We start from the raw sequence: 25,368 nt of genomic DNA on the forward strand, positions 1-25,368 counted from the left end.
GCTACATGAAGGTAAATAACAGTATTTTCACTTTTGACCTATAGGCTTTCAAGGTGTCTGATATAAATTAATTACTGACCAAACCAATCTCGGCTGTTTTTATATACTCGCTATCATCACATCAGCAGATGATAGGCCTATCTCTTGACATCTTGATAATAAGTCTCTCAGGTCACAACACTTGTCAATTTAAACCAATAGAACAAATTTTGCAGCATCTTGTACTACCATGACCATTAGGCATATACACATTTTTATATGAATGAAGAGGAGAGCCCCGTTTCACCAAATATGTACTCCTCAGCATAGATGAGAAGCTTCATTCATTTGGATTTGATCCACATCGTCTAGACTTTTTTTCTTCACCTGTAGAGACAGACGCATTTAGACCCATTCCTTTACAAACAAGCAGGGGATTCAAGTTTATAGGGCTTAGTAGAAAGGAGTGTGACAATTACATTAAAGTTAAAGAATGTAAACCAAGCCTATGATGTCCATATTGCTATCAGACCAACAAAAACCTCCCTCACTTCTGCCTAAGGCCTCTAATTTCCAGCGAACTCTTCATTTCCTGTTTTGTCCAGCAGCACAGGATGTGGCTGTCTCTCTCTTCTGTTGTATAGGGCTGATCTGATGGAAGAAATGTTGCTATGGAATTTAGACCTTAATCTCTGATTATGGTGATAAACATGGAGGTTTAATAATCTGTTTGTGCATTAATTAATCAGAGCAGCCCTATAATCTCATGCTCAATTTGGTCTAACAGCATGAAATTATATTCCCATCCATTTTATTCCAACATATTTCAGAGTGAAACAAATTTTTGTCACTAACTAAACTAAAGATTCATCCATGTTTTAATACAACAAGCACAATAAGACAGTGAATAAATATGGTCAGTTTTGTTGTAACTTTGACTAATATAAGAAGACCACAATATGTACACAATCTTTTATTGCCATTTATTTAGAACTTTTTTTTTTGGTAAAATATAAATACAAATGATAGCGTATGTAATTACAAAGTCCGAACACTTCTCCAAAAAACAATAACACACGTCAGAAACAAGTTACTGAAATAGTCAACCCATTATTTACAAGTTCAAGCATGTCTTTGCCTAACAAAGCGTCAGATTAGTATTTTACAATTACTTTAATATTTTACAAAGAAAAGACACATTAAAATATCTTCATTTCTACTCATAAATAAGTGACTTAGTCAAAGCAACAGCTTGCGTACAGGGTACGAAACAGCTTTGTAGATTAGAGTTTAACACGGGAGACCGAAAAGTCCCACACTGGTTACTGGTCGACACCATAAAAACGTCTACTCCAGGCAAGGAAAATCGCTGACGAAGTGCGCTAATTGACTCTTGACAAACTGAAGGGGTTTCCGGCATCTGTAAATCCTCTAACGTTGACATCACGATTAAAACCCCATTTCAACCCGATTATGTATTTACAACATCATAACTCCAATTATAAAATAAAGACCTCACTAAACAAGACAAAAAAAGGCAGCGCATATATATATATATATATTTATATCTATTTATAATACACACAAATAAAATACAGTGACTGCATATATACTTTTATTCCTATTTAGAAAACATCTCTTTTAAATGAAAGAGTTCTTCGTTGCGAGCATGGCTTCATATCTCAGAGTTAGCCAGAGATAGTGGTCCAATTCTCAGGTACGTTCTCTTTCTATATTTGCAGAATGTACACTATGTACAGGTTTGCATCGTCACCAGGAGAATTAGTATCCGAGAAGAGCGTAAGAGATGAGAGAGTTTTTCGTAAGAGAAAACCTTCTCGAAGCCAAACAGAAAGATCAGCTGCACTGGGACCCAATTTTGCCTTTGGCTACCAGTCCAGAAGTTCATTGAAATGTCAAGAACTGCCTCAGAATATCCTTTTTCTTTTGCTTCTAGTTCCGAGAGTCAGTATGAGTGTGCGTGCATGTTCAGAAGCTCATGAGCGAGGTCTGGATACTGGCTCCCAGCGGTCGTCCAAGCATTCGAGAGAAGACCCCAGCAGGGCCACCAGCTCGGCGCTGATTTCCACCAGATCCAAGAGTTCCTTGCTGTCGGGCATGAATCCCTCGAGCTCCTCTGGACAAGAGAACAGCTGACTCAGAGACGCCTGCTTGTAGAATTCCGCCTCGGCTATAGTCACTACTTCGATGTGCGTGAACGTGGCACGGAACGTTCTAGCAGACATCTTCAGGCGCTTGAGAACGTCCGAGAGCAGCAACCAATTTCTAGGTCTGAGAAAAAGAATGAGATAAAGATATTAATTGGCTGAAAAAGAGAGCTAGTTTGCGTCACTATTCAGTAAAAAAAAACCTGGTTATTTTAGGCTTAATTTTGTTTGTAGCATAATACAAATAAGATGCGCAAAGTTGGCACGAATTTGCAGCGTCTACTTGAGCGCCAAGGCTAAATGTGTCAGAACATGAGCACAAAGTTAGAAACACCAAAATAAAAATGTACGTGCACATACACAGTGTCAAAATCTTGCCCCAGAACAGACGCGCGTTCAGATAATTAGTCAAAATTACAGAAAGATTCTCAAGGCCTTCACTCGCCCAAGAACACAATAGGCTACACACACACACAAAGACCGTAGACTGAGCCTGGCAGACGCGCGCACACACATACACAGCGGGGAAAGCAGTAACAGGCAGCGCTCAATCGATGGCACTTGAGGCGGTCTGTGGCTCTTGCGGAGCGCGGAACGCTGAATGGAGTGGGAGAGGGAAAAATAGAGAGAGAGCGAAGGAGAGAGGGCGAGCGAGAGGGGGGAGGAAAAGTGAGGAGAGCAGAAAGCCATTAATACTGCATCAGCCAGCCGCGCCGAGCGAAAGAGAGCGAGAGGGAGAGCGAGCGAACGAGGGCGAATGAGAACGGGGGGAGGGGAAGACCAGAGACAAGCGCAGACTGAAGATTATACACAACAGTGAGCGCGGCAGCTGAGCCTGGGAGCGAGACAGCGAGAGGGGGGGGGGCGGGAGAGCGGTAACAGCAGAGTGAGAGCCTGTGTGGGAGGTAATTAGCTGTGTCTGTTTAGCAGCGTGTCACTAGACTGTCTCTCTCGCGCACGCTTTAACTGTCCTCGCTCAGTTTAAGTGCAATGGGCCTCACGTCTTTGCTCGTCCCTGTGTGTCAGTCGACACGCTCCGCAGTCGTGCGGTTCTTAAGGGAAACACCTGTCATCTAGGTCAAAGCTAACTCACATCAGTTCAGCTATTATGTAAACCGACAACTGGTCTAGTCACGATCAAATTTTGACTTGACTTAAAGGGATAGTTAAGCCAAAAATGAAAGTTCTGTCATTAATTACTCGTCCTCATGTCGTTCCAAACCTGTAAGACTTTCGTTCATCTTCATAACACAAATTAAGATATTTTTGATGAAATCCGAGAGCTTTCTGATCCTGCATAGACAGCACGTTCGAAGCCCAGAAAGGAAGTCAGGACATCATTAAAACATCAGTGGTTCAACCTTGATTTTATGAAGCTATGAGAATACTTTTTGTGCACAAAGAAAACGACTTTATCCAACAATTCTTCTCTTCCGTCTCATTCTCTGCTGCATGTTCACGAGAGTACAACGCTTGCGTCTGGTGCTGCTGATGCAGAAGCCAGCATTCTGATATAGAACCCAGATGCGCTGTGCCTTGTTTACAAGAAGAGGGACGCACATGGTACTCTCGTGACAGCGGGGACTGACCCGGAAGAAAATAAATTATTGAATAAAGTCGTTATTTTTGTTTTCTTTGTGGACAAAGTATTCTCGTAGCTTCATAAAATTAAGGTTGAACCACTGATGTCACATGGACTATTTTAACGATGTCCTTACTAGCTTTCTGGGCCTTGAACAAGGTAGTTCCTTTGCTGTCTATACAGTGTCAGAAAGCTCTTGGATTTAATAAAAAATATCCTAATGTATGTTCCGAAAATGAATTAAGGTCTTATGGGTTTGGAATGACAAGAGGGTGGAGTAATTAATGATAGAATTTTTAATTTTTGGCTGAACTGTCCCCTTAATCTTTACTGATGAATTCTAAGAATCAGTCAAAATGGATTTGCTCATTCAACGATCATCTAGAAACATTGCATACAACTAGCAATGTCCTGGTAGCCAACAATTGGCAACTGTTCATCAGAATTTCCTAATTACAAAAATTCTGCACAATACTTTGAACTATGTGCAATTCTCTTATAATGATAAAAATTTTGACTAATGATGATCAGTGTCAATCTTGTAAATGGCTACAATGGCTCTATAGCTCCATTCGGCAATTGCGGCAATAAGTTGATGTACAAACAAAACATCTTTGATACTATAATGACGACCAAACTTTTGATAATTACCAACACCTTTCTTGAAGTTAATTTCTATTTTCGAATTTTTCAGATCAGAGTAAAGTGCCTTTGTGCAATCAACAATAATTCACTATAATGACTAAACTTAGTGGTGAACAATTAGCACGTCCTGGGAACATTCGGCACTTTAATTTTTAGAATTTTCAATTACGAAAATTAAAGATTTAGATTTTTAATTTTAGAAGTCTAATAAAGAACTCTAATAAAAATTACTTTAAGTGAAACATGAATGTGAATATCCTGCTTGTAAGCAACATGATAAGGATAACTATCAAATGTCAACAAATTACTACGAGCATCTTGCTTCGAAACTAAATTTCTTCTAAATTCCGCATTTACAATATTTCAGACTAGCACCTTGGCCAATTTGGACCGATTCTCAACAGCTTTTACCTGAAAACGATGTTTACATTCCCACCAACTCTACCGATAAAATAACTGGTTTCGTTCTAAACAAAAGTAGTTACAGACAAATGTCAGTCAAGACTAAAGATTTAGATTCTTACCCCTGCGAGAGAGACACCTGGATGTTGTAGCACGGCAGCAGCGGCCGGTCGGAAAATTCGAACTCGAAAACTTCTCTCTGTTCATCTTCGTCTTCGCCGGGTCCAGGTGGGTTGGCTAGGATGTCACAACCAGACGAGTCGTCGGCAGGCTCTGTTAGTCAGACAGAAAGACATCGATTAGAAATGAGAGACAAAGTGTGAATTATGGAATCACACACACACTCTCTGAGAGATAGCAATGGATTCCACTCCCATGATATCCCATCAAAAATCCCTCCCACCCTCCCTCTCCCAGTCGGATTCACGCCGAGACATGCTTTCGCGGCACTGCTCTCATGTCGCTCTCTGAACGCGCTCTCCTATTTGCACTCTCTTCCATTAAGCGGCACTGCGGGAAGAGCTGCGTGTGAAGCCACTTCACTCGTTCGTGCGCTCTAGCGGCACAGCGTACGCCTCGGAGCGAAACAGGCGCCTCTACCTCTTTCTGTTGCACTTTGGGTTTTTCCAAGGCGGCGCAAAGCTCCCAAAAATAGCCGCGCAGCTCCCTTCCACACCTCCCCTTCTCTCCCAGCTTTGTTATTCCAGGAATCCAAGGGAAAATGTGCAGTAGCAGTGGGTTTGTTTTCGGCCAGCTGGAGACGGGCCCGCTCACACACACACACACACACACCGAGCGATCTGCTGATATATGGCAGCCAGGGGAACTCTCGCTACACAGCTAGAATTTGTTTAAAAAAAAAAAAAAAAGAGCAATAAAAAAAATGCTGCCATCTATTTTTGCCCCCATGGTGCAGACCCCACCACCCAGCGGACGGGGGATTTTTATATAAATAGTTTCAAGCGAACATCAGAGGTAAAAGCACACATTGATGCTATTTTTCTATTTTTTTTCCATTGTAGATCAATGACCATCTACAAACATTGATGATTCACACAGAGATTTACCTTCAGGTGTTTACCCGTCTGTCTGTCAGATTGCGTGATTCTTTTCTCTTTTCCATTGTTTCTTACATCTGTTACTGTGGGTGTTTTGTGCATTTCTGAGAATGTGTGTGTGTGTGTTCGAGTGTGAAAGTGGTACTCACCGCACACTGCGCTGCCGTAAAACTCCCAGTACACTCCGGGGTCATCGTCCACTCTGCCCTGCAGGTCGGCAAAGTAATCTAGAGTGAGAAAGAGAGAGAGATGAGACCATTAGTGATGTAAACAGGAAGCAACTAGAGATGCACTGACAGAATTTTTGGCAGACAATGATAGCTAATTTTTTCCCCCTCTATAATAGCCGAAATACATAAGGTTAGCCGATAAAAAAAAAAAAAATCTAAACTTCAAGCTAATATTAGCATAAGATCAAGCTCAAAAATACACATAAAATAATAATAGATCAATAAACTAATAATAATAATAAACAAAAAGTAGTAAATGATGGATAATTGCTCCAAATCTAGATTCCGATAAATGAAAGTAAATAATAAATTAAATTAATTAAAATCTATACATAAATAAGATGATAGAAGACACTACAAGAATAATGATAAATATCAATAAAAGAGAAAGAAGTGCTAATGTTTGGCAGACACCGATATGATGACCGATATATTGTGCAAATGCTAAACAGACCACATTCTCCAAGCAACAATAAGAAAATAGTCTTCTACAGACAGCAGAGGCTCTGCAAAGGTTATGTGGTTGTGCGCTCAGATGCCACTTGGCGCTGCGAAGGACAATCAGCGGCAACGGGAGCCGCGTTTGCCAGCGCAGCCATTAACAATTCCACACACACAGAGACAGAGACAGAGACAGAGAGAGAGAGAGAGAGAGAGAGAGAGAGAGAGAGAGAGAGAGAGAGAGAGAGAGAGAGAGAGAGAGAGAGAGAGAGAGAGAGAAATTTGGGGAGGGTCTTTAAATCAGCGCAGCAGACAGCAGAACGGGACAAGCCTGCTGATTTACACACACACACAAAATATGCTGCCCTGCGCTTCCAGGCTCTTTCCTGCCTCACGAACTCATGCATAATCAAACACACACGCAGCCAGTCAGTGTGAACTTCCACCGTGTGACTGAGCTGCCCTTTAACTGGCAGCCCTGAAGCTAATACACACACACGCGCGCGCGCGCGTATACGTATTAAGACGGCTTTGGAGGTGAAATAACTTGTGACTGCCGTCAAGAACAAACGCCGGCTGTGTACAAATTGTTTCGCGATGCCCTCTAGTTCAGCTCGCAACTTTCAGACCATTAATCAAGCCGTGCCTCTGAAAACATGACTATTGTCACTGAAAGAGAGAGAGAGAGAGAGCGTCTCCTTCGGACAGTCATGGTGAGGCTGTTCTCGGGCGAGAGGGGTCAGTGTTAACACAAACACAGGAAAGGCCGTCTCGGTAAATGCCACGTCTCCTGCGATGCCATTCTTCACATGCACCCGGAGCACAGCTTGTCTTTTTCCATGCGAAAGTCTAACCTTAAGCATTAAAAATTTACTTCTGCACACAATGGGTGGCGAACAGCGCAATGACAAGGTCAATGCTCCGTTAACGATAAACTGTAATGGTATAAACAACTCTTGAAAGAATATTCTGGGTTATTTTCAACAAAAATGTACACTAAAATGAGCTGTCGAAAAAAATGACAAACAGTCTTTGGTCTGGCAAACAGGTTGAGCATTACATTCCACAGTTAAAAAAAAAAAAAGCATTTGAAGCTACTGTATGTAATTTTTTTCTTGAAATTTAAGTTTCAAAATAATTCTGATGGAACATTGACTCTTAATAAGGAGAATGGCTTCTGTTTCTTTCTCAAGCTTCACCAAAACGTCTGTTCTGGCAGTATGCAAGTTTAGTAAGTGTGCACGAACTGCCACAAAAACTTTGAATCGATTCATAAAAACCATAAATGCGAGTGTACCGCTAATCACTGTAAATACAACAGTGATATATTTACGACTGTTGTGGGCTCAAGTTGCAAAAACACACAAAAATACATACAGCTGCTTTAAATATTCAGCGTGTAATTTTTAGACCACTAGTGGCACCAAATGGATTTGCAGTTTCTTTTTGTTTGAGTGCACTGACATACACTCTTAAAAATAAAGGTGCTTCATGATGCCATAGAAGAACCTTTAACATCGGAAGAACAAAAGGTTCTTTGTGGCGAAAGAAGTTTATTCGGATTATAAAAAGTTAAGAAAGAGATGGTTCTTTAAAGAACCTTTGAATGGTTCTTTGTGGAACCAAAAATGGTTATTATATGGCATCGCTGTGAAGAACCTTTTAAGCACCTTTATTTCTAAGAGTGTAGCAAGTGTTTTGTAACCAATGGCATAAATTGGGGGCGGGATTTGTCCAATTCTCCGACCAGTGACAGATGGCGAAAGAGTTTGCCATAATGACTGTTTTCGAACAAGTTTCAGTTCTGTTTGATGCTGCTAGTGGCAGAACACACATGCTGTAGCTTTAAAAGTCGTTTAAGCTAAATCTAGATTTCTAAAACCCAATTTAAATCCTTGAAACCATTCAGATGCTGTTCTTGGGGTGTAACGGGAAAATTCCCCCCCCCCAAAAAAATCACACATGCACAATGAAAAATCGGATCATACTACAGTGAAAAAAAACACAGCAAGCTGTTTAAAATCAAAGGGTCTAAAACCATAAAAACAATACCTCATTTTATTTTAGATGGCACCAGATTAGACCCAGATTACCATTTCAATAATACAACCCAGTTTTTCCAAATATTGTTGCGTGTGACAAACCCGCACACCCTTCAAAACAAACACGCTGCACAAGACCAAATAAAGACACGCACACGGACGAACACACACACATAATCTCCTTTCAGGGAAAGCTGATTTGCCGGTGCTAAAGGCTTCTCCTCCGCTCCAGCTGTTGCTTAGTAACCAGATAGCCAAGCGGAGCCGAGCCTTCCACTGCTACAGGAGGGAAATTCTGGGAATAGAGGTGGAAGAGAGGAACAGCGTGCTCTCACCAGACAGAAAACACTCCATTATGTCGCTACAGGTCATCTTCAGCAAACTGCGGCCCGAATAGGTAGCTAAAGTCGGATCGGCGCCATATGACAGCAACAGTCGGACCACATCTAGATGATTGTTTTCCACAGCATCATGGAGAGGCCTGTTGGAAAAGAGAAGAATACTTAAAAAAAAACGACATTTATACTGCAGCTTATATTAATTTTATCCATCAGATTTCGATTAGATCATGAAAGGTATTACTTATTTTATTTTCCCATAATTGTCAATCCCGGAGTTCACCTCTGACTTTCACAATGCAACAAAATTACTAACCTTGGAGAAAGTAGTACATTTTTATTATAAAATTATATTTTAAAAAAATTTAAAATAATAAAACATTATTATTAATTATAAATAAATAAATATTCGTTAGAATAGTGTGCACTGACAAATGGTTCACAATAAAACCAGGAAATTTTATTAAGAAAGTAAATTGGGTAAATTATTATTTGTCATTGTCAAAAAAAAAAAATTTTTTTTTTATTTAACTTTCTTTTTGATTTCTTTGACATTTTCTTTTTGCTTAAACAGTTCAATTACTTCACTTGTCCATAATTACCTTAATTTTATCTGCTGGCATTGCCCAATAAAACAGTCATTAAAACCTGTCACTGTCATTCATCTTTCCGACAGAAATCGGAACGCTAAACGAAATTGGATTTTTAAGTGTATGGCGAAGACAGGGATCTCACACGCCTAATCTGCTCTTCTTGCGGTAATTATCCGAGCTAAGATTCTCGGCCTCTTCTGTTGTTGTAAAGCCATTATTACCAAACATATAATTACTGACATTGAGTGTGCGCACGTCAGCACGTGTGCACTATTGTAATTATCCACGCTGCAGTTGCACGCACATACTCTTGAACGTGTGACGAAAGCACAGGAACTCACAAAAACTAGTCCTGCATGTAAGGCTTTGCTATTTAAGTGATATCATGAATGCATGCATGTTTACCTGGTGCCGTCCTGCGCACTGCAGTTGATGTCGGCCCCGTGATCCAGTAAGTGCTGTACGATGGAGAGCCAGCCGCGGGAACAGGCCTCGTGGAGTGCGCAGTAACCCGCATTATCCCGATGATTCACGTCACACACTTTATTCTCCAGACAGTACAAAACCACCTCCTACAGCGAGCGGGAGAGAGACAGAAGACAAGCGGTTACTATGGTGCAGTGAGGAATGAAATTCATTAAACACCATTAAAGAGCGCAGAGAAAGAGAGAGACAGGCAGAGAGCAGACAGACAGTTCCGCCCAGAGCTGATTATTGATGTGTGAGGTATCAGGGGCTTTACAGACGAATCCTGCCCCAAGCCTGCTGTTCACTTTCTATACGAGACGCCTGAGACGGCACTGTGCATGTGTGTGTGTGTGTGTGAGAGAGAGTCTGCAAGAAGCAGCAGTGTAGGAGCGACTTTAAAGGCAGACGAAATGTGAACGATGTTTGCCCGTGCGAAACAGGCTGCCACAATGATGGTGCTGGCCACAATTTTTCCATATTTTCAGATATTTTGGTGCCTAGATATATGTCTAGAAGTCTCACCAGAGAAGCCTTTCAACATCAACCCAAGCTAAAAGAACCCAGTAAAATGCTAAGGATGTTGTTATAAGGTTGCTAGGGTGTTCCAAATGGTCATTGACATATTGCTTTGTTGTTTGCTAGGGTTTTTTGAGCAGTCGTTAGAACTTTGCTGTGTGGTTGCTTGAAGGAGGATCTCAAATGATATTCGAGGCAACTGCTCAGAACCCCCTAGCAACCACAAAGGAACATCCAAACAACTGCTCAGAACCCCCTAGCAACCACAAAGGAACATCCAAACAACTGCTCAGAACCCCCTAGCAACCACAAAGGAACATCCAAACAACTGCTCAGAACCCCCTAGCAACCACAAAGGAACATTCAAACAACTGCTCAGAACCCCCTAACAACCACAAAGGAACATGTCAGCAATTGCTCAGAATGTTGCCTTTGCGGTTGCTAGAATGTTCTGTGCTGGAACAATTCAAAAGACCCTAGAATTCTATCATTTGAGAACATCCTTCAATTTCGCCAATTATATCGTCCATCAGGCAAACTGTGCAAGAAAATGAATACCATAGGTTTACTCAGATTTCTGCGATTTGGCATTATAGTAGTTGAAACACAGAAAGTTATCAATATGCATTGTCCCATTGGCACTTCCCACCATTCCCGTCCGCTGGTTAAGAACAATGTCTGGAAGACGCTGGAATTACAGAGAGCCCTTGCAGAATTAATTGGAGAGTTCTTCTGCAAGCTCGGGTTTAAAGGAACTCCCACATCCATCACCGTGAGCAGATTCCTCATGCACGGCAGCAACAAAAACAAGCGCACACACACACACACACAGATGGGCTGGAGAGGGGAGGGTTGGTGTCCGCTCAGCACTCAGCCGAATGAGGGCATTAGGATTCAGGAGGCGTAGCACTCACACTTCAACCCTGGCAGCGTCTCAGAGAGTGCATTCAACCCCTCCCCCGACAGAGTCACACAGTGGTACGACCTGCCCCACGCTGCTGCCAGCAGCTCTGCCTCGCGCTTCCCGCCGGCTCCGTATCCAGGATACGGCATGCTGCCGACACGACTGAAAAAAACCCAAGCCGTTAGCAGGGGCGCCGAGCCGTTAACGAGCCCAAACGGGAAACTCTCGCTCCAGTGCGGATGTTCGCTCCCCTCAGCCTGGAGAGGTGGACCAAAACACACGGAATGTAAAACATACACACACACACACACACACACCACGCTCAATTACCGAAAGCGAGCCGTGGTTCAAGGGAGAATTTCTCTATTTCCGTTTATGTTTCCATCGCCTCATTCCCTTTCCAGCGAGGTCTCTCTCTTTCTCTCCTGCCTCAGGGAGTTCCTCAGTGGGGATGTTTGCAGGCAGGAGAGCTGAGTGTTACATTAAACAGACAATAAAGCCATGTTACACAGCCTAGCGAGAAAAAGATTTGTCGTGATTTTCTCCTCAGAACTGCTCTTTGCTGTAGCGTTTCCTCCCCCGCTGTCCCCTGCTAAAACGACTCACAGCTAACAACTGCAATCAATGCATCATTCAAGACACTTAACCCCTTCACAACAGCAATCCCACAAAACAAGAAGCAGGCCGGCTCAAGACTTAACCCGACGTGCAGCCATTTTACCACAACCTCAAAGCCTAGTCAACCCAACCCACGTCATAAAAAATAAAAGAGCAAGAACTACAGCTTGCTTAGGGAGAAAGACAGGAAAAAGAAGGGGAAGCTTTGCAAGGCAGACCTGAACTGAAACCAGTCTGGCTCACTGCTAGTCTGGAGTCAAATTCGGATGCTGGCAGCCCACTTAAAACCTGTGATTCAAGTTCAAACTCAAGTCTAGAATTTCAAGGCAAAAAACTAAGACTCTAAGGTTCTAGAACTTTAAGACATTCTAAAATTCTAGACATTCTAGAATTCAGAAGCAGTTGCAGACTTCTGAAAAAATATATGGAGCTCTAAAGCAGTTTCTGATAAATTCTAAAAGTCTGATGTAGTTGAAAAGGGGCTTTTAATGCAGTATATGTGACACATTTTTAAATTCAGAGGTAGTTGAGAAACCTATCCAGAATGGGTGTTTATAAGAATTCCAAAACAGCTAAGAGTTCTAGAATTCACAGGAAGTTGCTCAATATTGGAATTCTGAAAACTCGTCATTAAGTCATAGAATTCTAAGACAGCTGATAAATAGTTCTAGAGTTCACATGCAGTTAAGTTATGGAATACAGAAGTACTTCAAGAAGTTCTTGAAATTTGAAAGCAGTTGATAAAATGTTCTAAAATAGAGGCAGCTAGTTTAGGAATTTTAGAACTCCAATGCAGTTTTAATTCCGATTGACCATTCTAGAATGGGTTTTATGGGTTTAATGGGTTTTAGTTCCAGCATTCTAAAACTGCTAATGAAGAGTTCTGGAATTCTGAAGCAGTTTATAAAGAGTCACTGAATTGCAAGAGTTCTGGAATTCTGAAGAGATCCAGAATTATAAGACCTCTATTAGCTAATTCTGAGATTAATTCTAAAGCTTTTTGAACTCTGAGACAGTTCAAAAACTGCTATAGAATTGAAGCAGTTTTGTGTGAATTTTTTTTTAAAGTAATGTGTAGTGGTTGCTTAATGATCCTCTGGCTACGCACAGTGCTGACGAATGTTCTAATTTTACATGCAACTCAGGAAAAAACAGCCTTCAGACTGAGCAGACGTCATGTTGCATCGGAAAGTAAGCGGCTAGGGAGAGAGACAGACAAAAAAGAGCAGGATATGCAGAGGGGGAAGAAGGAGCGCCGAAACTCCCTCAACATGGTTTTAATTGAGAGAGCCCTGGCTTGAGTGGGAGTTCTGATAACAGAGGGAAAAGGGTTGAGGTGGCCTCCACAGAAGAAGTGCATCATTAACAGATCAGGAATTTCCCTGACAGCCGGCCAGGACGGTACTCAACGTGAAGACGAGTGTGAGCGCATACATGCGCAAACGTGACATGTCTCACTCAGCCAAAACTTTAACGAAATGGCAGCTTGCAAACCACAGTTTGTTTTTACGTGCCGTTTAAGGGTGGGTTTAAGCTTACATAGATTGTACCTAAATAATAGGCAACATAATTCTAAAAATCTGTCAAAGAACTTTCCAGTTTCATGTGCAATATACATCCGAATGTCAGCGAGCAGACTTTGGGCGGTCTGCAGGCGTCTGTGGCCGAGACTGCGAGATATAACTGCCGTTGCTCTGAAAGTTGAAGGTCTGTATCCTGCTATTTGCTCAGGCTTGGCAGACAGTGACAAAACAGGGTGCGACACACACACACGCCTCACTGACCCTCTGTATACAGACACACTTTCTGCTGGTTACTAAACTGCAAACATTCACACGTGAACACTATTGCTATTAAAGGGATTGCTCACCCAAAAATTTAAATTGTGTCATAATTTATTGACCCTCAAGTCGTTCCAAACTATGACTTCTTTTGTGTTCCAGAGGCATGTGTACGTTTCTGTTTTTAAACAGTCAATACATGTCTAAAACAACACTGATGACTCCATTTACTTTCATTTTATGGGGGGGGGGGGCATTTTTCAAAATATCTTCTTTTGTGTTACACAGAAAAAGGTGAGTCAATTACAGAGCTTTAATTTGTTGTTGAACTATGCCTTTAAATAAACTCAACCTCAAAGTTTCGCTATTTTTTTCCCTAAAATATGCAGACTGCAAATAATCTGAGAGGGAATTTAGATCAGATTAGGTTGCAGTCAATGCATGCGACAGGGTTATTTCAGGTCACAGACTGTTTTGCGGTCGTCATTTAGATCAAAAGATCCGCTTGCACGGAATGCGGCCTTGAACGGACAGCCTGACCAGCGGACACACTCATGCAGTCAACTGTGGAAAACACGCAGGTTTTTCCACTTGCTCTCGGTTAATGCCTGAAATGCAAGAGCCAAAATGACTCAATCAAGGCGCCCGGGAGTTTCATCAAGCCAAGAACGGTTTGTTTTGAAGGTGCGAGCCCATGAGAAAATGGAAATGAGAGCGCGCGCAAAACTACGTGCCGTTTGCATGTTTACTGCAGTTGCGCTGGGACGGAGTGGAGTGCCACGTTTAAGTGTGTGAACTCTCGTTCTCTAGAGCTCTGAGACACACACACACACACACACACAAACGGAGCAGCTGCCGCGGTCTGTGTTGAAAGGCTCGGCCGCGCAGTCATGTCATATTTCCAAGCTCTGGCAGCGCCGCGGAGCTGCTTGTGGCTTAGCACACACACACAGACAGCGAGAGAGAGAGAGAGAGAGCTGGCAGCTCAGTGCGTTGCTCGCGGCTTATCTCTCTCACACACACACAGCGAGAGAGCGGCTTCCTGTCTGAGACAGGAGCACAGGAGGGGGACTGAACGAACGCAGACTAGAAAAACAAGCCGCTGTCGACTGACAGAAACAACACGCGCGCGGACGGAAGGTCTGTCCCCACCTGCTAAGGCCCGTCGTGAGGGTGTAGAGAGGGAGGAGAACGAGCGATCGAGAGAGAGAGATAAATCAGGAATACAGGGTGGGAAGGATTACATTTTATCTCGCTTCCTCTGACACACACATGCCGCACGGATAGGCGCCGAGTGCCCTCCGCTGCGCGCTCCCCCACCGTATCTGTGGCGCACGCACAGCCCCGCGAGAACAGCCGCCTTTAAACGATGTCACCAAGCGCATTTATAAAGCCATTAGAGCAGAATTAGACCCCAAGCGCCAGCGGGGAAAATCACAAAGCCCTGAGACTCGACGGTAACGAGAGCCCACGCTTCGAGAAAATCCACCGCGCGCGGAACACTCTAGCTCTCTGCCATCCGGGAGAAAAGCTCATTAGGGGAAAAAGCGGTTTAGCTATTAGTAAAAAATAGTTTGCATGTTATTAAAATACAGTTCAGCTATCCGTAAACAGTTTAGCTAGTAAAAAAAAATATTTTTGGTATTATTTCGCCGTTAGTTTATCTATTAGCGAAGAACAGTTTAACATTCGTACACAGTTTAGCTAGGCATGTTTTTAAACAGTTTAGCTATTTGTACACACAATTTCTATTTCTAAACACTTCAGCTAAATTGTTGGTGTTTATACACAGACAGAGTAGCTATAACCAAAACAATGTAGCAGTTTGTAAAAATTTTTGCTTGTAGGCTAATAAATAAAACTAAATTATAGGAATAACTAAAAGTTCAATATAAACTGTTAAAAAAAAAAAAAAAACGTCTATTTGGAAAATTTAGATTTTTTTTTAAGTTTAGCTATACAATTTACAAATGTGTCACAGTTTTGCTATTAGTGAAATACAGAGCTATTTGTAAACATTTAACTGCATAAGCAAGGGTAAGCTATTCATAAACTATTTAGATATCAGTATTTTTTACAGTTCTCATATAGTACACATAGGTCATAGTTTATCTGTCAGTGAAGAACAGTTTAGCTATTTTTAAACAAAGTTTAGCTATTTATAAACAGTTCAGCTAAATATAAATTGTCAAAGTGTTTAGCTACTAGTAACAATACAGCTCTTCGTAAACTGTATTTAGTTATTCGTATTCATAAACAGTTTATATTTTCTTAAATAAGGTTTAGTTATTCATAAAAAATACAGTTTAGCTATTCAAACAGTTTAGCTAGCTACTAGAAATATTTAGGCCTAAAGAAAAAAAAACTGTGGGTTCAAATCTTAATGTCAACTTTAACAACAAAATGTACAAAATGCCAGATCTTTCTTTTCTGTGAGAACTGTCAGCCTTTTTTGTGGTAAGATATGAAGAAAAATCGCCCTCCATTTCCGTGGGCCGTTAATGGCGTGCATTGGTTTGGGCAACGAGAGATCAGGAGGTGTGCGAAACCGGCGGCTAATGGCATAAAACAGAGCGTGTTTAGCACCTTAAGCCGAATGATTAATTAATGTGGAGATTACGGAGAGCACTTGTCAGATCGCTGATTGGACCTTAATGGCAAAGAGCCATTCTGCCTGAGAGCAGAATTACCGACAGAGTCTAGCAACCGCAGCAGAATCAGAGAGAGCAAGAGATGGATAGGGTATCACACACACGCACACACACACACATAACGATAGGTTTCAATCAGCACACAAAGGCCAGTTTTGTCTGAATCATAAAAGAGGGAGGCAACAACCAAACACAAGTGTAAATAAGCAGCATCGTAACGCAAGAGAGACGTCAGCGCCGGCGGAATGTAATGAAAGAGTGTGTGTGTTGCAGTAAAACTCTTGGCTTGAGAGCTTAAGGGAGGTGAAAAAACGCAAACAAGCGAACAAGAGACGCTGGGGGGAAGGGAACTACAAACGTGTGTGTGTGTCAAAGCATGCAGTGGTGATGGCACCGCCTGGCCACTTCAAGCACAAAACTTACAAAATACACAGACACACAGCAAGGGATGGAGCACAATGGAACATAGCATCCCTAGTTGCGAGAAAACAAACCCACAGACACATGTGGATGCACGTTATAGGCAGAAGGAGAGAAAAGAGGAAAATAGCAGATGGGAAAAACGGGGGTGGGAGGGGGGGTTCTTAGCGTAAAACTAGCCTGATTCCAACACCACAAAAGCGTGTTCTATTCTGGAATGGCACCACTGCCTCAATGCTAAAAAAATGCTCCGTAAAATGCAATAAGAAACTTTCCCTTTCAGTGGAATTCAAGGCACCGCTGCGGAGCGAGAGAGGAAGGGGGGGGGGGGCTGGGGAAGGAGAGAAATCATGCGCTCGCAGCAGTAATCGCTCATTTCCTGTTCTCCGTGCCAGTCCTTTCAGACGCACTGCCGGAACTAATCCAGCTCCCCATTAATCTGCCCAAATTGGACACGGAACGCCGCGCCATTCCAGAACCTGCGGAACCACCGTATTCCAGAACTGTGGAATACTGTCAAATTCCAGAACAGCATGGAGTCTAACAAACAATGAGATCCGTGCAAGTTCTGTTGCATTACAAAAATACAGAACACCGCAGAGATATTCTACGATATTTAAAGACAACATGAATTTGGTGTTTTAATAAATAATAAAAGACACTCGTCTTCTTACCCATAATTCATCAATGCACATTATTCAGGGTTTCTGCAGGGTTTAGTCAGTCAAATTTAAGACTTTTTAAGACCTTTTTATGACCATTATGATTTAAATTTATGACCTACACGAATTACGAAAAATAACTTCAGACAATAACTCAAGAACACAGGAACAACACTTAACAATTGTAAATTGTAACATTGTAAAGTAACAATTATTTTATGGTTTCAAGCCAGTGTTGCCAACTTCTTTCGATGAAAAGTAGCTAAAGCCAGCTTGAAAAGTCGCTAAATGTCGCCAGATGACGTCTTGCGCTAGTTGGCATATTCATGACGTCATCGCGTCTTATTGCCTTTTACATTTGTTTGTCTCTCTGTGCTCATACTGTATTTTAATGCAGCCAAATTCTCAATACAACTGTTTTCCTTTATATATTTACTGTTTATGTTGTCAGTCAACGGGATAAATATGAAATAGTGACTGAAACGCAGCCCTTTAAGAATACATAATCAGCTTTCCCTTCCAAGAAGTTAGTCTGCACAAAAATCCTAATTTATAATCCAGCTGTCGTCTGATGAAATCAAATAATACACACAAGATAAGACAAGACAATTCCTGTGCTGTGATTTCGGCTATATTTGCATGTAAAATTAGAGAAGCAACATAATATCTATTTGAACTGAACGCGCTGCTCCTCTCAGCCGCTCACTGAACAGAGCAGATACAGAGAAAGAGGTGCGTGCGCGCTGACCTCACATCGTTGCGGCAGTACCAGCGATCACAGAGACTCGCTAAGGTTTGTCAAAGAAGTCGCTAGATTTGTCGCTAGTCGCTTTTTTGGAAAAGTCGCTAAATCTAGCGACAAAGTCGCTAAGTTGGCAACACTGTGCGAACATAGACTGTAGGCCTAGGCTACATTAGAACATTGGCAGTTGGGAGTTCGCGCGGGTTTCTGTGAAAGTCCTTATGACAAGTCTGTTTGCTGCACTGCCACATGGACCTTGTAGTTCTGGAACGCTCAGCCAGAACTACAACAGGCGAAACGAATGAATGCCGCCGCCTGCGCATTTTCGTGGGGGAAAAGGCGATGGTAGAACCAATGAATGAACAAGCATATCAATTTAAGACGTGGCTAAATGTAATTTATGACCTTGTATGGAAAATCCGGACGTTTTTATTACTTTTTATGGCCTAAAATTCTTATTATTAAATTTAAGACGTTTTATGACTCAGCGGAAACCCTGATTATTCTACACATAAACTTTAACGAAATAATAACATCATTCTTTGCTTCTAAAAAAGACGTGGAGAAACACTGCTAAATTTGTCGCAAGGACCATAGAGTGCTATAGCGTTGCTAGAACGTTGCTAAAGCATTGCAGCACTTCTTCCCAAAATCCAATCAAGAGAGTAACCCAATCAAATTTTGATAGGTAAATGCAGCAATATTTACTATAAATATTCAGTTTCGTTGATAAAACATGCAATATTGCGAAAAAGATAAATGAACTGCAAATGCCATTTCAAGTTGTCTTGAGGAACACTACTGCAGTGTTGCAAAAACACCAAAACACTCTACCGACATTCGTGCTGAACTCAAAAAAAGACTGAATACAAGATCAGAGACGGTGTGCGAAGGGTTAAGGTTTTCAGGTTCGACTGAGAGAAAGAGCAAGGATGCGACGGAGAAAGTGCGAAAAACAGCGTGGAATGAATGTAAGCGAGAAAGGTTTGAGTGGGAGTGCAAAAGCCGAAAGGAGAAAGAGATGAGAAGGCGTGTATGTGTGTGTGTGTGCGAGCGAAAGGGAGAAAAAAACCGGTGTGTGTGTGTGTGCATGCGCACGCCAAGCGATCGCTCTGTGCCTGTCAGGGGCTCTCGCATGTCAGACTCAGTCTCACACAGAAATAATGAGATGCGAAGAGAGCAGGAGAGGGCAGCCGGAGCGAGAGAGAGACTGTCGCGCACACACACGCGCTTACCTCATATCCTAGCCGCGCAGCTCGCTGCAGTAGAGTCTCGCCTGCGTTCTTGTTGACGATGAGTCGGCGTGCTTCGGGCGGCATGGGCCTGTTGACTGGCAGCTCTGCTGACACTGGAGGTGCGGGGGCGACCGGAGGTACGGGTACGTCCGGAACAGCACATGGAGGGGTCAGGGGTGCCGCAGGTTGGTAGGCAGGGGAAGGGGGACGGGGTTTGACCAGAGAAATCTCGTAATCAGAAAGAGTTGCTGGCTGCTTCTGGGCAGAACGTTTCACCACCTGAAGGGGGAATAAAAATGAGTTACTTTACAAGACCTTTGGATTTCACACAGATATTCAAGTCATAGTACGTGGCGGCACAAACAAGGAAAGGCAGGCGTTCTTTACAAAGACAGAGCGGACAAAAGAGTGACAGAGCTACACTCGCTTGGTGCCAAGAGACAGGCGGGATGGAGCGCTAATTAATCACAGCGACAAGTTCACAGCCAGCGCTGCGGTATAATCAGGGAGACCAAAATTTGAAATTCAAAACATTTGAATGTGAAAATGTGAGCTGTTCCTACAATTTTTTTTCCACAGTAGTGGAAAACTTAGCCTGAACGGCAGTGCAGGAAACGCTGTTTCCCACCATAAACCAAGAACAAAAGTGTGACTGTCAACAAGGGATCCTCACGCACACACCCCGCATGGTCAGCAAGGTTATTTTTGGCCTGCAGTTAAACATGCCGAATAAAACTGAGACTGTTTACACCAGTACAATCCATAAACACGTTTTAAACTGAAAAAACGTGCCTCTTCCCACATCGAGCGCTTCTCTGTTTTCGGCTCTAGGCTGCGTGCTTGTTTGCGCCCTGGATGGAAAGCTGCAGACGCCGATCCGTCAGCGAGCATGTTCCCCGGCAGGGAAAGTTAAACAGGAAACAACGGAAGACTTTGGCTCTCTCCCACTCGCTTTATCTCTCCCGCTTTCCGTGTGTGAGTTCTCTATCTGTGGAGCGCAGTAGGGCGGGCGGATGAGAGCTGTGTGTGTGTGTGTGTGTGTGTGTGTGTGAGTGAGTGCAGGCTGCGAGTTCATGCGAGCAGACTGAAGGTCGGGAAGGGGGGGGGTGATCGGGGCGGCAACTCCACCCACCCCAGAGGAGTTCCACAGCACAGCAGCTGTCAGAGTAAACACACACACACACACACAGCGCACGCACATACACACTCAGCCTGGTCCGTAACAACGCAAAGAAAACAAGTCTCTTAAAAGATCACAATTGACATTTTCTTGTTTGTCTCAATGAGGACATACAGATTAAACAGATCAAGATTAACCCGACCACTAAAATATATTATCTATATATACCGATAGATAGATAGATAGATAGATAGATAGATAGATAGATAGATAGATAGATAACATTTATTAATATTTATTTATTAATAATAACAATAAGAATTAGATAAGTGTATATAATAATAATAATAAAATTAATTATTATTAATTGTTTCCTTATTTCATCAAATTTATTTAATAGTAGTAATAATAAATCCTAATACATTATTATTGATCAGCAACAATAAATATATTTATAATAAAGAGAAAATATGTATATAATAATAACAAATAATAATAAATGTGTATATCATATAATATGTGTGTGTGTGTGTGTGTGTGTGTATTTTTTAAGAAGAGTTAGAATAAATATGTATATAATACTACTCATAATAACAACAAAAACACAATTATCACTATTAAACTGTTTCATTATTTGATCAAATGTAATAATTAAAAAAAAATAATAATAAAACTGATAATATTTATATTTATAATAATAATAATAATAATAATAGGAATAATTAGAAGAAAAGTGTATTATAAAAATAATAATTATAATTTTTCCAATATTTTGGATTTTTTTGTTTTAAGTAAAAAAATAAAACATAAAAAAATGAAAGGTAAGGAAAAGGAAAAGGTAAGGAAAAATATACACATTTCAGCAAACCACAAGACACAAACGGTCATGAGTCATGTTTCCCAACTGAGGACGTCCCGTATGTCCCCAAAGGCAGGTTTCGGAAAAAGTAGTTCACTTTGCAAACCAAGTAAACCCGCACACACCGTATTATGTAAACACCTACATAATATTTCATAGAAGTGTGTTTGTCTGCTGTAAACGCTGTGGACTCAAGGTGTGCGTGTTTTGTGTTCAGCTGCAGAGCGCAGGCTATGTGTGTGTGCACTACATCTGCGTGTGGGGAGAACGCAGGTGGTGTTATTTAAAGAATGCACAGCGAGTTCACTGGGGAATCATTTTCCTTGACGGAGAGAGAAAGAGACCAGATTCTGACCCGGCCTTCACTTCTCCCCTCCCCCTCGCTTGCGTCTCTCCGCTGGGACTCTGTCTTTCAGCACGAGAGGAGGTCAAAGCAACCGCACTCTAAACACACACGCTATGACCCCCTCCCGCGTCCGTTGAGCCGTCCCAGAGAGCCGCGGTGCTTCCCTAATTGGGATGATTAACATTGTTGTGATTGGAGACATATTTTTAAACGGTTCCTCGCTGAGCCCGAGGAGAACGCTTGGGTTGTGAGCCAAAGCAAAGAGCACCGCTAGCCTCTCTCCCGCAGACAAATAAAGGACGTTCTCTTGTGTGGATAAACGAGCACCTCAACCTTCTGTGATCGTGCTGACATGTGCCTCCGCTCTTACCTTGTGTTGGGGGGCGGGACTGAGTTCAGGACACTCCTCATTGGTTGACTGCGACAGCATCCTGCGCTCCTGTTCGCCGAGGTGCTTGGTCTTGCACTGCCGCTTGCCCTTTGGCTTTTCAGGGTCGCCGTGCCGGCGAAAACGAGATGGGAAGGTGCCGTCGGGGTCCGGAGAGGGCGAGGAGGATCCCAGTGACTTGCGGTGCTCCTTTAATCGCTGCCGTTTTTCCGAGAGGTGAGATGGAATCGAGGAGGAAAACTTCCGTATGGTATCGGCACAAAAGCCTTCAGAGAGAACAGGAACTGCAAGAGAGAAAGAGAGAGAGAGAGATTAAAAGAGTTGGCTAATGTTACGCTCATGTTAAAATTGGAAAAGCTGAACATTTTTGGCCCGTTTCTGCATTGATTGAATCTACGCAATTCTGCCAAAATGTAAAAAATTTGGTAAAAGTATTAAAATTAGCTGAGAATATTGCAGTAGAATGAAAGTAAAAAATGAGCTGAATTCAGGTAAATGAAAGAAAATAATATTTAATTTCTGCACCAATTGTTGAGGAAAATCTATGCAATTCTAAGAAAATGTAAAAAATTGGTAGTAGAATTAAAAAAAAATGTTTAATAAACATTCAAATGGTGGCAGAGAGATGAACAAATATCTGAAAAGTTTTTTTGTACATTTTCTGCACTGGTTGTGGTGGATTATGTATTTATGTAATTATGTAATATGTTAAAATTTGCTGAAAATATTATAATAGAATTAAATTAATTCAGCTGAATATAAGACAAATGGATTCAAAGGGTGGGAGATACATAAAAAGCAAATGTTACAGTGCATAATGTGTTGTCAAAATAATAAAATGCATAAAATAAAAAATAAAAAAATACTACAGAATTTTGTAGCCGCTGATTCTATACTAACAAACTTATAACTATAACTATTTTCAAAGAATATGCAAAAATGCAATAACTATTTTCAAAGAAAATATAACCGGAAGGAAACAACACAACAATAAATAGCAAGAACACAAATTTGGGATTTACGGTTTGTGCGTTTGCGAGAGATTTCATCACGGGAAACACACACAAATATCAAACCGACAGAAGCTTCGTTAAAGTCTCATTAGGTAAATCAGACTGACAGCAGTAGAATGAACAGCAGCAGGCTGACCGCCTTATGAGGGATGGACAAAGGACGAAAAGATTTCAAAAATTGATGCATCCTTTCCTTCGCCTGCTTTCTATTTTGCATCACATGACCAGAGCTCAAGCAAAAGAGGCACGTTTAAGTGATAACATCAACCGGCGGAGAAGGACGGAAGGGAAAAGAGGGAAAACATGAAAGGAAGAGCAAGATAAGAGAGGGAAATCAAATGAAAAGGGAAGCAACAGCGAAGAGAAAAGGAGAAATGACGGACGGACGGAAAAGTGGAAGAATAGAGAGAGAAATGCAGCAGCGAGGGAAAGAGATGATGAAAGGGTGAGCGCAAGGCCGAGAGAGGGAGAGAGAGAAACCGAGCACGCTCCACATCTGTTCCATTATTCATCATATTCCCGTTCAGTCGCACACACACAAAGCCAGCGAGAGCCCCACCACGCAGAGGAAATTTCTCTCACGCGTGCTAGTAAGAACAGAGGACGCCAAAGACAGAAGAGCACATAGCCAACAATAACACGTACTACCAACTACCAAATCGCCAATATATATATATCAGCCAGGCCAAGTATCAAATTTGGGCGATAACCAGATTTTTGCTAACAAATGTTCTCAAAGACTTATTAAGTGATAAATAATATAAAACTATAAAAACAAGATAAGTGTTTGTTTTAACAGTACATATTAAAACTTTCCATTCATTTGTTACATTGTTTCAAATTTTGTTGAATGTTTGCAAATTTGGCAGAATTTTAGCAAATTTTGTGTCAAACTTTTAGTGCAATTTTAGCAAAATAAGAAAAATAATTTGTATACAAAATGTACAAGTTTTGTTTACCAACTGACAAATTTAAGGAAATACCGCATACATTTTTAAATTCACTAAGAAAAATCCTATCAGTTTTGTATCTTCGTATTCTTGGTGAAATAAGTAATTGTGTAAAATAAACATTAGAAATGTTGGGTACCACCAAAAAAACATGTAACAATATTTCTCAATTGCAACCACAAAAACCATTGCAGCAATTTCACTCACCCTGCTATCTAGATATTGTCTAACTGAAAACAAATCCCAAAAAATGACCAATACTCACAAACATGCACAAATTTACACAAGCAGTAAATTCGCAAATCATATCCTCACCACAAAATCAGATCCATCACACACCAGTGGCTTCTGCTGTGATTTGGTTTGGTAGATGAAGCTGGCAGATCTAATAGATCGACCCGAGACAAAAGCACCTTAGAGAACCTTCAACACGCAGACCACCAACTGTGCAACTGTTCGTATTTGGTGTGTGCGCGTTTGTGCACAAGAACCCATCCTCATGGGCAAACTGTTCCAGCCTGCATAAAGTGCTCCTCTCCTTCAACAGGCTAATTAAAGTCCTACCCCGAGAACCCTTGAGACCGGATTCACCGCACCTACCCCACACGCACACACATGCACGCACAGAAGTGTGTGTGCTCTGCAACCTAAGTGAATCACTCAATTAGCAAAAGGGGAGCAAAGTCCTTAATGCCTTTAAAAATCAACAGAACAAAAGCAGCGCACTAAAAACGCACACACACACATACCCTGGGGCTTACTGCATCACTGGCATGCGTGTCTTGTCTCTCACACCTCGTCATAGACAACACAAATTAGCCTGCGTGTGCGTACCAATTCCCTCGGCTGAAGAGCTAGAGTATGTGTGTGTGCGGTGGGAGACGGATTTTGACAGGGACATCTGGGGGATATTAGCCTCCCATTAGCACGCAACTGGGCACACACACACACATACACACACACACACTAATGCATTAACTAGCAAACCATCTCTCAGCTTGAGTAAAACCAAGATGCATATGTATAGGACATATTACTCACACGCACAGAGTGAGGGATAGAATGAGATCAAGAGTCTCGTCTCTCGTCTTTTTACGCATGCGCTGATTTGTGACTGCGTGTTTTGAGTTTGAGCTCCATCAAATTGATTCTTTAGCGTCTATTTTCTTTCTTAAAAACTATTTTATACACTATCATTTTCGTTTCTATAACGTGTG

The 25,368-nt window shown here is 41.8% G+C and overlaps 1 protein-coding gene across 1 annotated transcript in view; it reads right to left on the reverse strand.

Moving 5' to 3' along the window:
• Positions 1–947: 947 nt before the first annotated feature.
• The window catches only part of bcor (BCL6 corepressor), a 48,955-nt gene continuing 24,534 nt past the window's right edge, over positions 948–25,368 (reverse strand). The window contains exons 8-14 of the mRNA XM_079425819.1: positions 22,171–22,472; positions 19,476–19,754; positions 9,884–10,050; positions 8,883–9,028; positions 5,984–6,061; positions 4,899–5,049; positions 948–2,271 (exon numbers count right to left, since the gene is read on the reverse strand). Coding sequence (XP_079281945.1) covers positions 1,977–2,271; positions 4,899–5,049; positions 5,984–6,061; positions 8,883–9,028; positions 9,884–10,050; positions 19,476–19,754; positions 22,171–22,472 — 1,418 coding nt within the window. The 3' untranslated portion in view covers positions 948–1,976. The remainder of the gene's footprint in view (positions 2,272–4,898; positions 5,050–5,983; positions 6,062–8,882; positions 9,029–9,883; positions 10,051–19,475; positions 19,755–22,170; positions 22,473–25,368) is intronic.

This window comes from Barbus barbus (assembly GCF_936440315.1).
Source record: "Barbus barbus genome assembly, chromosome: 9".
Taxonomy (NCBI): Eukaryota; Metazoa; Chordata; class Actinopteri; order Cypriniformes; family Cyprinidae; genus Barbus; species Barbus barbus.